At 44.7% G+C, this 15,314-nt stretch overlaps 1 protein-coding gene across 1 annotated transcript in view; it reads left to right on the plus strand.

Moving 5' to 3' along the window:
- MYBBP1A (MYB binding protein 1a) overlaps positions 1–15,314 on the plus strand; it is a 64,214-nt gene that overhangs the window by 28,916 nt on the left and 19,984 nt on the right. Inside the window, exons 11-19 of the mRNA XM_075589981.1 lie at positions 1,187–1,312; positions 2,036–2,242; positions 3,198–3,306; positions 4,646–4,733; positions 8,599–8,750; positions 10,959–11,048; positions 11,962–12,123; positions 12,358–12,522; positions 14,205–14,362. Coding sequence (XP_075446096.1) covers positions 1,187–1,312; positions 2,036–2,242; positions 3,198–3,306; positions 4,646–4,733; positions 8,599–8,750; positions 10,959–11,048; positions 11,962–12,123; positions 12,358–12,522; positions 14,205–14,362 — 1,257 coding nt within the window. The remainder of the gene's footprint in view (positions 1–1,186; positions 1,313–2,035; positions 2,243–3,197; positions 3,307–4,645; positions 4,734–8,598; positions 8,751–10,958; positions 11,049–11,961; positions 12,124–12,357; positions 12,523–14,204; positions 14,363–15,314) is intronic.

Here is a 15,314-nt window from a genome sequence, read left to right on the forward strand (position 1 = left end):
ATGCGCGCTGGTGAAACATGTTTTAAAAAAAGCGCGTTTTTTTTTTCTTCTCCCTCTGGCCGCCGAGCTCCAGCTTCCTGCCAACTTTTGTTGGCGGAGCTAATTGTTGAATTTTTCTCCATTTTAATGGCGCGATCAGCCGCTAGATGGCGATCGCGCCTTTCTGAATACGGCACTTTTGAAACCTGGCGAGATTTAGGTTCTGGCCACACGCGTGGCGAGATTTAAAAAAAAATGACGCTTTTTTTTTAACTCGCCATTACCTGCCTTTCTACAGGCATATTTCGCCAACAAATGCTGCTAATTCAGTTACCGCAGCTCTCTGCATAGGCCCCTAAATCTGGGAAAGTCTCTTTCTCCTTTTTCCACATAAAGATAATACAGAATCATCCATAAAAAACAGATTTTTACATACTGGTCCAATATGTCTTAAATATATTGATACATTTACATATATTGATTTACATATATTGATGCATTTACATATATTGATGCATTTACATATATTGATACATTTAAGTGCAAGGGAAATGGTTCTCCTAAACAATTATATCAGTCCGCAATACGTTTAAATCCTCGATTTTATAGAACAGCTAATAATGTCATTTAATGTTTGAGCAGATCCACTAGGTGGCAGGTGAGTGAAAGAAATGCCATCATCCTCATCTGGGAAGGTTGGAGCTGCATTTGTGCACGCGATCCATTTGCCAAAGCTAAGATATGTTAAAGCAAAGGATGTCAGTTCGCAGGGTTACATTTTTTTTGCCTTTTTTTTTATTCGCCCCCTCCCAGCACCCTTCCCCCTCCCAGCCCCCTTCCCCCTCCCAGCCCCCTTCCCCCTCCCAGCCCCCTTCCCCCTCCCAGCCCCCTTCGCCCCCAGCCCCCTTCCCCGCCCCCTTCCCCAAACCATGCCATATATGATCGAAATTTGCAGGTGGTGGTTTTTGGCAAAGTTTTCCATCATGGTGAATTTGTTGCCGTCAGCAAATATTTTGCAGAGCTCTAGTGTTTAATATAGCAGGCAAACCATTAAGCAGGACATTTTTATTGGTGTTGGCATTGCTACTACTACTATTATTATATTACTCTAAATATGCATTCCTTGATATATTCCATTGTATGTTCTTCAGTTGCTCATGTATGTTGTATTTTAATGATTATTTTGTATTTTGTTTTTTAAATCAAGGTTTATATTCTTTCACGCATTTTTCGAGGCTAAGAAATCCGCCTCTGATATTCCAGAAACGGAGTCCCTTCTCTCTCTGCCTCTGGATGAGAAAACGCGCACGCTGGTGGCAGACGCCTTTTTCAGGTAAGGGCTTCCTGTTCTCGGCCCACTGCCTTCCCAGCTCAGATTGTACTTCACTGCCTGTAATCCGAGAGCTCTTCATTTAAACTGCTGCTCACGCACATGGAGCTGCTGCCTATGGGGACCAAACTGGGGGCTACCAGGAATGGCTCTGCTGGCCACAAGCCAACAAGTAATGATATTCATTCATGGGACTGTCGGGGTAGCTGGCAGAATGTTGCCTGGTGGCCATGTTTGTTGGGTCAAATGTACGATTCTTTTTATAAAATCATGTTGTTAATTTGCAACAGGATTTCCTTTCCACATACCACGTATTACATTATATAAACTGGCAGCACAGGCAGAAAATAAAGTCATTGGCCAGTATGTGTATCTTTATATAGTGCCATCCCTGTACAAAGCACTTGACAGGAGTAACATGTGACATTATAGGAATAAGCGCTACAACATAAGAGTAGGCATTAGGAGGAGGAGTCCCTGCCCCTGAGAGCTTACCATCAAATGTGTCTACCTGGGTGTGGTTTATAATTTTGGGGCCAGAAGAGTGAACTAAATAACCCATATACTCATGAGAAGACACAATAATAAGAACACCTACAAATGACGTAAATGTGTCACATTGGCTGTGCATTGGGGCTTGTTTACGGATTAGGTGGGTGCACCGTTGACGTGAGCCACATTTCTTCTGACTCTTCATGAAAGGTTTTTCTTGGTCTTTGTCGGCAGCCTGTTGCTGAACCTGAACTGTCTGCCTGTGTTGGGGGAAAGTTCCGGAGCTGCCGCTTTAAAGGAGAAGCACGTGATGGGGGTGACCGCAGATGGGAGCCTGTGGATCCATTGCATGGTGCGCTACGCTAACGCCCTGCTGTCACGCGGGAAGTATGTGAAGGCAATCAAACCATTCAGCGAAGAGCAGAAGGAAGCATGGGATCGGTATGACACATACAGGGGTTATTATTGTTGCTCCCTTTTTTCATAGAGGATCATGTGCTGCCGTGTACCCCTCTTTCACAGCTGTGATTGCAGCACTATATGACGGAAGTTGCTAAAACACTCGCTGGTTGTGCAATACGTTAGTGCCTGTCTTTGTCCGGTCAGCAGTAAGAAACGTCCTAAACACCTGGTTCTGGTATCCAAACCCAGAAGAGGTGTCTTTCCTGCAGAAGCAACCCACATACATATCTAGCCCATGTACTGGGATTCATTCATGGCTTTAAGTTGAAGTATCGGCGACCAAACGGCTGTGGGTATCCCTAGTTTCATAAGGTTACCATGTGTGTCCAGTGGTCACAGAAGGGCAGCTTCTGCTTCGGAAGAACTTCCATGAGTTTGACACTTCCAAAAATGGGCATCCATTTGAATGTCTTTTTTTTGTGATCATGCCTGTTGCCCATTCTACCGACCCCCATAGTGTTTTAGCCAACTCATTTCTTTGTCATCTGCATTGGTGTTTTTCTTGTGTGCATTTGTGGGTCTTTGTGGGTCATGTTTGATCAACACTGGTGTGCAATGCTCACTGTGTTTGTTTTTGTTAAATCCATATTTAGGGCTTTCCTTCACTCTTGGTTAATGTTCTAAATTTGAGGTGTGGGTTGAAAACTAGCAAAGCAAATGAATAATTGGTACTAATGATAAAATTGTTGGCGGTGCAGTAACATGCAAGCTCCCCGACTCGTACATTCACATGTTCTTCTTCCAGACTTGTCCTGAAGGAGTGCAAAGTGGCGCTCAGGTTTTTAGTTGCTGCTCAACTGCTTTGTCCAGTTTTATTCAGTTCAGGTCCTCAATCCTTACTTTAGGAGGTAACCTTCACCCCTTGGGTGCCTGACTGTGTGTATTTGATCTATAAGTCTGTTTCCTGATTCACTATTCGGCTTTGTTTGCGCAGTATGCTGCAGTACGTGGAAGACCTGCAGAAGAAATCGAAGAAGTCCCAGAGCATGGAACTGTCGGCCTATCAACAGTTGCTTCTGCTAGTGGGAATTCACCTCTTTAAGGTACGATGAGACCTATAGAATATAATTTGGGTCACTGATGCTAGATGTAATAAATGACAGAAGCTCTTTGGTCACAATCTTTGTTCACTTGAACCCCACTGGCTCATGCTGGTTAGTAAATATAGCACTGCAATTAGCCATTTGTCAGCCATTCAAGGGTGTTAATGCATTATCTGCTCCTCAAGAGCCTCAGATCACAGGTGAAGGTAAAAACATCTCGGGCATACAAAAGAAAGTAATTATAATTAATATAATTGCGCATACCACCAATGTTTTTCTTTCTTTCTCAGGCATTTTATATTATTAGAATAGCCATTAACGACATCTCAAAAGCCTATCAGAAACCCACACTTGTAAACAGCAGATCATGTGCAAAGTGACCTAAATTTCTGCCAACAACCTGGAAGTATGAATTCTAGCAATTATGCAAATCTCTGTTCATCTGACTGTTCACCACCTTCAAAGTGATTATTACACCTTCCACGTTATTGATTACATAGAAACATATTATATCCTATTTGACACCAAATAGACCTAACAAAAGTTTGGAAAGGAGCGGTTCAAAGGGATCGACATGAGCGGCTGTGTGGGGGTTTTGGACCATGTGCTCATAGAAAAGTAGTGACCCTAAATACGTAAGGGTTGGCGTTCTACATGAACATACGGGATTAACGAATATGGCTGCACATTAGAGTGTAAGCTCTTTGGGGCAGGGATTCCTTTGCCTGATGTTAACTTTTATGCTGAAAGTGTTTATTCCCGGCTGGTCTCCTATGATTTTGTTGCGTGTATTAGTGCTGTGAAGATATACACACATTTCTAGCTAAAGCTTTATCTATGTCAGCGGGGCGCAAACTATATACCTACACCCCCTTGTCGGCGGTTCCCCGTCACATGTCTGCGTTGCCATGGCGACACGTCTATGCAGCCGCCGGAGCTAAGGTAAGTGAGGTTTACAGAGGCCTTCGCCGCCCCCCCCAGCACTTAATTTAAGTGCCGCAGGGAAGTGCGCGCGGCCTCTGTAAACCCCGCGCCCCCCGCAGTCTCGTACCCCGCCACCCCACTGCGCACCGCTGATCTATGTAAAGAAAAGACTCAAAAACCGTATTGTGCCGAATGAACACTCTGCTCTTTGTCAGAATCTTGTGACTTATAACTCCCTGATGGTTAAAGGATAGTTGCCATAATAATGAAATACTTGCATTAATTTATTTTAGCTCGGCACAACCTTAGTTACCTTTTAGGATTATTGTGATGTATTGCCACCTATGTACATTGTTGGCGCTGTATAAATACAATTATACATACACTTAAGAATAATCTGCTTTCTTTTAACTAGACGCCAGAGGAGAGTGTAGATCTGCTGAATGATATTCAGAACTGCCTTGAAAAAGCGCAAAGCAAGAAAGCAAAGAAGAAGGAGAAAGGTTTGTTCTCTTTTTGTCAGTGGAAGTGTGTCTGGCTAAACCTTTCCACCCCCGACCTCCCTCCTCCACTTTTTCACCAAATAGAGCTGGGTGATAATAGTTAGATTGTACACGCTTCACTTCTCTTCTGGACAGGCACCATTCTCCCCAATGTTCACCGTTATGTATTTTCACTTGTACTAATTGTATCACTGATCTCAGTACTGTGTCTGGTATGGAATCTCTGGAATGCGCTGTGTGCAGTGGCTAAAACGTCATAGATAAAAATACAATACATCAGGGGTGAGCAAAGTGGGGGGCGCAGGGTTTTTCAGTCGGGGGGGCGGCAGCAGTTGCAGAGCCCCGTGCTCTTGGATCGCGTGAGGCCTCTGCAATGTCGCCTACCTTGTCTTTGGCACCGCATCAAATGACGCCGCGGGGTCACGTGACCCTGCAGCGTCATTTGCCGCCGAAGACAAGGAAGGTGGGGGGGCACGAGCTGGTGAGGAGAGCAGGCGCAGGGGGGAAAGTTTGCTCACCCCTGCAATACAAGATGCAATTTAGTTTGAGCCTCAATTACTCATGTAGGTGTCGTTTTATGATTGTTCAGTTCCCTGCTTTCATTCTCTGAATATATGAAAGCTCAAGTACTTCCCAGTTATACCAAGCTTCATGCTGGTCCAACTAGAAGGTTACTTTACCTACTCACACCTAGTTTTCTGTAACCTTCTATTCCCCAACCTTTCTTCATGGCCCTGAGACCTGCCCCAGGCATTTTGCAGATGTAGACACACACACACTGCAGGGCATCGCACACCTTAACCATGGTTGAAATAAGCTACAGCTGTTAAAGTAGTTGCATGAACAGATGAACCAGCGCACACCAAGTAAAACCTAATTAAAACTATTTTATTTGCAGGATCGATGTTTCAGTCCCAGTGGGACCTTTTTCCAAGATCGAACTTGTTTATATAATTCGATATAATTGTCTACTCAAATACATGTTACTGGTGTGTAAAAAAGGATGGGTGCTAGCAGAAAATTGGATGGAGAAAAAGGAAGATACAGCTAAACCCCGTTATAACGCTCCTCGCTATACCGCGATTCGGTTATAACGCGGTTTTCCCGTGGCTCCCGTTTAAAAAAAAAAAAAAAAAAATTTAAATATTTTTTTTTGCACACACTGCTCATTGCTCACACTGCACACACTGACACACTGCTCATTGCTCACACTGACACACTGCTCATTGCTCACACTGCACACACTGACACACTGCTCATTGCTCACACTGCACACTGCACACACTGCTCACACACTGCACATTGCTCACACTGCACACACACTGCTCATTGCTCACACATGTCAGCAGCCCACCCCCCCCCCTCACATGTCAGCAGCCCACCCCCCCCCCCTCACATGTCAGCAGAACTCACATGTCAGCAGCCCAACCCCCCCCCCCCCCCTCCCTCTTGCAGCAGATCTGGCTGGGAGGACACAGACACACGTTGCCACGCACCGCAAAACCAGGAGGCTGGGAGGAAGAGGGAGGGGGGCTGAGAGGGAGGGGGAGGGGGGCAGGTCTCTGTTTTGGGGTCACCCCTGTGCCCTGGCTGGGAGTGAGGGGGGCAGGTCTCTATGGGGGATCCCCCCTCCCTGTGAGGGGCAGATGAGGCTGGACAGAGGCAGCCCCGTCCACTCCCAGAATGCTTTGCTTCTAGCAGCATCTGGCTCCGGTCCCAGCTTTCCTCCTGGGGGCTCCGTCTCCATTTTGCAGCCTCTGCAGCGTTGTACTTGTGACCGTGAGTACAACGTGCGGCTGACATGTAACCCACCCTCCTGCACCCAGAGAGGGGCACTGCCCTGCGGGGGCATACCTCGGGGGTGGGGGGGAGGGGGTGGGGGGGGGTTGAGAGGGAGGGAGGGGGCTGAGAGGGAGAGGGAGGAGGGATGAATCGCCGCCATTTTTTTAAAACTTTTTTTTTATTTATTTAATTAACTCCCTCCCTCCCAATCAGGCGCGCGGCGGCCATTTTTTTAAAAAAAAATTAGCGCGACCCCGTTACTAACGCGGTGGTCTCGGGGTGGACCCCGAGGACCGCGTTATAACGGGGTTTAGCTGTACTACTGCCATGTAAAGCATGTGATAATGTATAATTGTACATTCTTACCTAAGCTGGCAATTGTTTGGTGCTCCTGTTATACATCTGTACAAATCCTGATTGTGTGCCTAACATAATGGCCACTGGAAGGAAAACGGCGCTACTGCGCATGTCCAGAAAAAAGCTCCCAGAGTAATCTTCACACAACTTTATTGGACACACACACGGCTACACCAGCATCTCCCCCTCTACGCGTTTCACCCTTTCACAGAGGGCTTCGTCTCGGAGACGAAGCCCTCTGTGAAAGGGTGAAACGCGTAGAGGGGGAGATGCTGGTGTAGCCCTGTGTGTGTCCAATAAAGTTGTGTGAAGATTACTCTGGGAGCTTTTTTCCGGACATGCGCAGTAGCGCCGTTTTCCTTCCAGTTTCCAGATACCTTTTGACGGCGGCACGCAGGAGCCAACGTGGAGAGTGGGCCCCAAACCGGAGGACAGCAGGTGAAGTATCATACCCCTCTCCCTGCACCGGTTATTTCTGTGGCCTGGCATAACTCCCTCGTATGGCTCCAGTGTCTGAAGCATCCAGACCTGGTCAACTACACTGATGCGCACGACAGACCCATTGGTACTAACATAATGGCCGCCTTCTAACTTTGTGCTTTAGTCTGTGAAATGCTGCAACTGATATGTAACATTATATTACGAAATGTAACACATTATTGCTACAGCTTTCAGAGTAATAGGCAGTCTGCTGTTTGGAACATAGAAACAGATCTATTTGTGATACTTTGTTGCCAAAGGGCAGAATTCAAAAAGGTGCATGTCAGCGCCTGTTTCAAAAGAGGAAGTGGTTGTGACCTTCTAAATAGCTGCTGTAGCAGCCAAAGGATGATCAGTACATTAAAAATGTCACTAGGACTTAACAAAAAAAATGTAGACTTTATTATCTAATACAGATCGGATTCATTTAAAAAAAAAAAGGGGGGGGAGGCATGTTTTTTGCTGCTTTACGTTGCACATTTCAATCATCCCCCAACGAAATATTGGTGAAAACAATAAACATTATACTTTAATTAAAATGTTCTAAAAATAAGTCACAGATGACAAGATATCGTCGCAAAAAATAAAAAAAATCTGAGGCGGTGTACATAATAAGTTTGTGGAACCTCTCCATTCGAAAGACTATATTTGTATGTGCACAATGCAGGTTCGGAGGGCTGCGAGAAACCTGCCGTAAAAAACACAGCGTATATAGTATAGTCCACACTATTGGTAGCAACAGACCCTTTAGTTTAAATGCAGTAATCTATTAATATATAATATTCAAATGAAATATAATTGTTTCACCAGGACTTGGACTTGATTGAGAAGCGGTATTGGTAGAAATTGCTATAGTTTTGAAACCTCTGAACTTGCATTGTGCGCATACAAATATATATATATTTTAATTGAGAGGTTCCACAAAAGTGTATTGTACACCCCCCTCAGATTTTAAGTGCTTTTAATTTTCGAGATGATATCTTATCTGTGACTTATTTTTTTAGAACATTTGGAGTAAAGTATAATTGTTGTTTTCACCGATATATGAATGTGCAGCTTAAAAGATCTTCCTTTTTCGTGTGTGGTGTGTGTGTGTTTGCAAATGTGTCTGTTCTTGTTACAGAGTATAGGTTTGTAAGATGCTGGTTCTAGGACCGATATAACTACCAGAGCGCTTCATTCCCCTGGTATATGATGCTGAAGCGACATTGCTCATGTTTACATACTGTGCTTCCTCTTTGGATAGACACCGTGGAGCCTGAGTGGGTGGAGGTGATGGTGGAAATCCTTCTGTCGCTTTTCTCCCAACCAAGCCGACTCTTCCGACTGGTCTCCAGAAACGTTTTTAGAAAGATTTGTCCGTACTTGACAAAAAACGCCCTCCAGCTGATCCTGAATGTAAGTGTTATCGCGGTGTAAAGTGGGGGGAAATGTTTGAGGTGAGATGAAAGAATGCAATTAACCGCAAAGTCTAAAAAAGTGTTTCTTTATAATGGTGTATAAATGAGAGATTAGGTTTAAAATATGTAGACGTTTGTGAATTTAATTGGGAAGAAAAAAAACAGGCAATTCCCCCACCACACAATTTGGCATTATCATTTGTATTTATTTTTTGCGGGGGAGCGGTTGGCAATTTTTTGAGAGTTCTCTCTCCCCCCATATAAATTATCATGCATTCACTTTATTCATTTGTACACCAACTTTTGCTGAATTTGTACAACATTGCGCCCAAAAATTAGCAACAGGGCTGATTTGCATGTCTGTCAATTTGTCTGTAGGTGTACAACAGCGCTATGTTGTGGGACCTCTCCTTTTCTCTACACGCTATCACTTGGTGATCTCATCAACTCTTTTGGCCTTGGATATCATATCTATGCAGATGATATGCAGATGTAGTTATTCAACTCTACCCCCACTCCTGCAATCTAGGCCCAAGTCTCAGATTGCCTCCTGGCTATATCCTCGTGGATGGTGCTCCGCAGACTTAAACTTAATATGTCTAAAACACGTTGCCTAGGAGTGACATTTGACTCCTCCCTGTCCTTCTCCATTCACAGCACGGCTAAAACGTGTTGCTTCTTTCTCCGTAATGTTGCCAAGAAGCGCTCTTTTCTCTCTCGCGCTACTGCTAAAACTCTAATGCAGGCCCTTTTCCTCTCCCGTCTGCATTATTGTAACATACTGCTGACAGGTCACAACTCCCAAAATGTGTCTGCTAGAATCATTTCACTTTCTCCCAAACCAGTCTGTGCTCATCTCCTCCTTTAAACGTTTCCCATCACGTTTTGGCACCAGTTCATACTCCTTACCTTCAAGGCTCTGCACTCCTCCCCTACCTATCAGCTTTAACCTCTCAATCTGTCCCTGCGCTCTACCCATAACTGTCTCCTTTCCACCCCTTTCCTCTCTACTGCTCTCACCGTTAAACTTTTCCCCTGGCACTCGATATACACCAAGCACCTTGACTCACCACCTGTAAATCAAATGTTAAAACAACTCCCCTCTTAAGCTAAGCATTTTAATAGCCTAGACTCATGGTTACACTCCCATAGTCGATCACTCCTATATAATAATAATAATTGTTTGTTATTGTATAGCTCTAGTAGTTTTACATAGCGCTTTACAGAGACATTTTGCAGGCACAGGTCCCTGCCCCGTAGAGCTTACAATCTATGTTTTTGGTGCCTGAGGCACAGGAGATAAAGTGACTTGCCCAAGGTCACAAGGAGCCGACACCGGGAATTGAACCTGCTCCAAACTCTGTGCCAGTCAGTGTCTTTACTCACTGAGCCGCTCCTCCTCCTACCATTGTCTCTCATCATACCACTTAGATTGTAAGTGCTTTAGGGCAGTGATTTCCTCTCCCACTAAATGTCTGACTTTTGTTTGCACTTCATGTATTATAATTCCCTGTACTGTATAGTCTCTCGTAAAGCGCTGAGTACACGATGGGCTCTATATAAATCAAGATTTACATGCATGCATACATTTGCATCCACCAGCAAACAAATCTCACATCTCAAAGGCAGAGCTCATGGTGGCGGCATCGCTACGTTCGCGTGCTTGCATGCGCGGGGACTCTTACCTGATTCCCTATTGTAGTTCCTCAAGTGTCCGCGGAGGTGCGCGCGTTGACGCTGCTACATTTTGGTCCGACAACTACATTTGAGATTTCGGGGCTGCAGTCGCTTGACGTCAGCGTCACGTGAGCTGCTTCAGCTAATGAGGGCGAACCAGCTCCGTGACGCGTTCGCCCCGCCACTCCCACGATCGCCTCCCCAATGTCCTGCAGCCTGGTGCACACATCGCTGTGGCTGCAGGAGTGCGCGCGGTGGGGCGCCCGCACCGCCACCATGAGCTCAGCCTAAGCTGGGACGTGAGTTAGAAACAGGGCTGTCTTTTTTGACGTATTGCAGACATGGTCTCAACAGTGTGTTCTTGTGGTGATACATTGGCTTCCTTTATACATCAAGTCACACCGGTCTGTGCGCATGCTCCTGTCTTACTAATCTTGTAATGCCACTCAGTGCTCAAACGCTTCTCATGTCGTGTTAAACATTGTGTGACATCTGCATTACATGCTACTGCCTTGTTCAATCCTCTCAGGTGCTTGACCCCGAAGAAGATCAGAACGAGGAAAGCGCTGTTGTGGTAACAGAAGAAAGGGAAAAGAAGAAGAACCCATCGGATGAGCAGGTGAATCTTTGTGCATTGTTAGAGAAGGTGGAAGTGGTGGGGAACTAAAGAAAATGAGTGCATTATATGAATGGTGTGTATTGGTATATGTGAAGAACACTATATTACTACATTACTATATTATCATTATTGTGTGTGTGTACGGTGAGGATTTTAACTTGTCTGTGAATTGGGATATCGGCACTCCTCGTGGGTTGTAGCTTGCCGTGCCTTTGATTTACGAGTACATACATTTAGCTGTAAAATCAGGGCAAACAACAATGTGTTTTGATTTTTCTTTAAGGGAATCTGCAGGAAATTGCAAATACAGGTGCACCTGTCAGAATAGGCGAGTTGCCAAAAAGCTATTTTTAATGCTTCTCTGCAATGTTTGTTCTGCGCTGAATAAGAGGAATTACATTTAGTTCTGTACAGTATAACTTTTTCTCTTGTGTTGTAACATGGAGTTATTTTTATCTTGAACAAATCAGGCACCTCAAAAGTATTCCTTTTTTAAAAGATCATTAAGAAGTTCATGGTGTAGCTCCTCTGTGTAATCCCCAAGTACGCTTCTGTTTTGCTAAATATTGAGATATTGGGAACTTCTTTAAAATAGCAGCTATGTTAAGTGTCTCACCAATGCTGTTTTGACATTTTTACCTGAGTAATGCAGCTTTGGAATATCTGCAAATTCTTTCTTCACTTGCGTATGAGTTGTAATGAAACCAGTGTGGCTTGTCTATTGCATCGTCGTCTTGCAAATGTAGGCTTTGTATGTGTAGGCATAACGGACATCTAACTTCAAATAGCACAACGAACGCCAGCAATGGTGGACCGGTTAAATGGATCAGTACTTCATGGTGACGCAGCTGAAAGAGATAGAGCCTTCCATATACTGTAAAGCTGTATTCTGAATCATCTGCTTGTTTCCCAGGAGGAGGAGGAGGACAGCAGCTCTGATGAGGAAAGCTCAGGTGAAGAAGATGAGCCAGAGGACGAGAAGAACGAAAGTGATCATGAAGAGGTTATCGATGAAGATGTGAATGAGATGTTCCGCAAACAGCTGATGAATGCTTTGCAGGCTGGCAATGCCATGGTAGGTGGGGGGGACCATGAGGTCCAGTACCACTGGTGCAGTGTGTATTGTCTGTTTCCATATCTAATTCACTTTAACATGAACAGGACATGAGTTCCTTCATGAATCAATGATCTTTAACACAGAAGTTTGTGTGTGTGTGTGTGTGTTTATCATCTGCATTACTGCAGCTTATACATAATGGCATTAGCAGCATGCTTTCCCCTAACAAAAGCATTATTGTCCTCCCATCAGGGGGGAGAGGACAGTGATGATGATCTGGACGATGAGACAATGATGGGTCTGGATGAAAACCTCTCTGCTTTGTTTGCTGAGCAGAAGAAGCGGATTCAGGCTAAGAAGGACGCGAAGGCCAAAATCCGGGGGGAGAAGATCCTGCGGAAGGATTTCAAAACCAAGGTCTCAAACACTACCTTTAAAAACAAACAAAAAAACATATTGTAATTCAAAGTAGTCCCTAAAAAATAGATTCTCCCCCCCCCCCCCCCATACTGTTTAATTGTTTTATTTGGACTAGTCATATGACTGACAGGTCAGTAGGTGTGATATCAAGGTTGGGGGGTTTCAATCTTGTAATTGCCGATTGGTTTCACTAGACGAACAGTTACTGCATATACAGATGTAGCCGGTCTTGCTGTTCCAAATGCCGAAAAAACGCGGCGCTGGTGGGGAGGTGGCAGCCGCGACGGCCTTATGGGAGCATCCATCCCTTACTATGGCATCTCCCGCAGCATTATTCCTCCAGGGTGGCCATCACGGCGCCGGGAGCAGTAAGAGCGGATACATCTCTGTACATGGCTATTCTGAAGCGATGATTATAGCAACTGTTAAGTATGTGCAACTTCTAGTGACAAAGGAATCCTAATGTCTGAGTAAGTAGTGTTTGCATTGTCTAAAAGCAGTACTATTTTGTGAATAACCCTCAAGTATTTTAATGAGCCAGTCATGTTTGTCTAATCCATTGCTGATGGACCAGGCCTGAGAGCCACTTTGTGCTTGTCACATTTTGCAGTGTTATTGCTAACTCCGTTGCCACTAGAAATACTTGGAACAGCTGGTGAAAAGGAGTGCACTGCTTTGTACAAAGGGGGCACCTGCCAAGCAGTCACATGCCTGTCACTGTGGGGTTGCGATTAAATTCTCCCCCCCCCCCCTTTATATATAGTTTTGTTTACATTCAAGGACTATTTGACCCCCTATTAACCTACAAAGTCTGTCTAAATATTGGGGCACTTTTTCACCACAGTGAAATGAAACCACACATCTTCTATAATGAGCTGCTATTAGGTGTTCTGCAGCAAGCAGTGGAGGTGTTTCACATAGCTCTGATATCGGATATTGGTGCTCAATCAGCGGTTACTGCCATTCAAGTCAATTAGCGCTGCTTGAGCTCCATTATCTCTTTTCAGAGCGATATGAATCCCCCCTATTGTGTAGTGTGCCTACAATAATTTGGGTGGTTGCCTTTAGGGTCTGGGCTCCCTAGTCCAGGGGTGTGCAAACTTTTTAAGTCGCACCCCTCTGCCCTCCGGCATCTCCTCTGCGAGTTCGTGCCGTCATGGGATATCGCACTGTCAAGGCAACACGCCGCTATTTGATGCTGCGTTGTCTTGGCGACGTGCCGTCGCTATCAGAAGATGCAGGAGGAGAAGCCCGATAGTAGGTAAGGGGCAGTTACAGAGGCCCAGCGCTCTCCCCGGCAATCATTTTAAATGTTGTGGAGAAGAGAGCAGGACCTCTATAAGCGCGAGGGTCTGTTTCTGGCACCCCATAGAACATTTTGCGCGCCCCTCCTGCCTGAGACAATAACTTAGGATTCCAGTTGACACGACTCCTGTGTGTTCCAGTTGACATGACTCCTGTGTGTTCCAGTTGACATGACTCCTGTGTGTTCCAGTTGACATGACTCCTGTGTGTTCCAGTTGACACGACTCCTGTGTGTTCCAGTTGACACGACTCCTGTGTGTTCCAGTTGACACGACTCCTGTGTGTTCCAGTTGACACGACTCCTGTGTGTTCCAGTTGACACGACTCCTGTGTGTTCCTGTTGACATCTCATTCACAACTCTTATTTTGTATAGGTTCTGGACCTGATTGAAGTGTTTGTTAAAAAGCAGCCTGAAAGCCCATTGGTTTTTAGCATCATTGAGCCCTTGATTTCTGTAATAGAGCAAAGTATGAGCTCAGATTCCAATCAGCAGGAACAGGATTTCCTCAGAAAAACCGCAGACATTTTCATGTAAGTGTCCTCTTGTATTTGCGCCCTGTAAACGCATGTACTCCTTACTTGGGCAAAAAGACCAGTATTCAGAAATGTGCCTTCACGTTTCATTTTTACCTGCTGTATAAAGTTGTATCCTCGTCTCGTACAGCATATATTGCTGACCCACGGTATATTATGGAGAAGTATTCATTTTGACGAATACCGTATAATATTGGGAATTTTTAGTTTTGACTGTATTTCTGGGTAACTGGAATCCTTGTCACGCTTCCTCAAATTGACATAAGCTTCTGGACAATGTTTTGTAGATTCCCAATTACCCTTTTTGTTTGCCAGAGTGAATGCACAAATAAAGTGTGTGTGTGTGTGGTAAGTGACAGAGCTTGCTTAACTTTGTCCAGCTGGTCTCTGCTGTTTTGCAGGTTAGTGGCTCCTCCCTCCCAGGGTTTAAGCTCGCCCCTTCCCACTTTCCACTTTGCAGTTCTCTTTCATGCAGCTGGTTGTGACAGATCCAATGCGATCATTCTTTCTCTAACTATAGAGGTAGATAAGAATTTGAATCAGTTATTGTTAGGACCTGCAATATTTGGTCATACCTTGATGTGGCAGCAGGCTTAAAAGGCTTTGGCCAAGGGGTTTAACTAAATTACCCTTTTTTTAAGAGCTATTTAGGTATTTCACTGTATATTTTTGTCATATTGGATGTAGCTCTGGGCTTCTTTGTTTCTTGTTGTATACATTTAGCCATGCCCAGTAGCATTCCAATTGACACTAATATACATATATATATATATATTATGTGGTAATTTTGGTGGTTTCTTAGAGCTTGCTGGGTATCTGTGTGTTTACTTTTAAAAAGGGGGCAGGTTAGTTTCACTGGTGTTCTTTGTTTGACTTCCAGATCTAAACCTGTATTTTCTGGCTAATTTCTTCCTCCAGAAACTCATTTGATGACGCAGAGCCACAAAGG

The sequence above is a fragment of the Ascaphus truei genome, chromosome 3 (assembly GCF_040206685.1).
Source record: "Ascaphus truei isolate aAscTru1 chromosome 3, aAscTru1.hap1, whole genome shotgun sequence".
Lineage (NCBI taxonomy): Eukaryota > Metazoa > Chordata > Amphibia > Anura > Ascaphidae > Ascaphus > Ascaphus truei.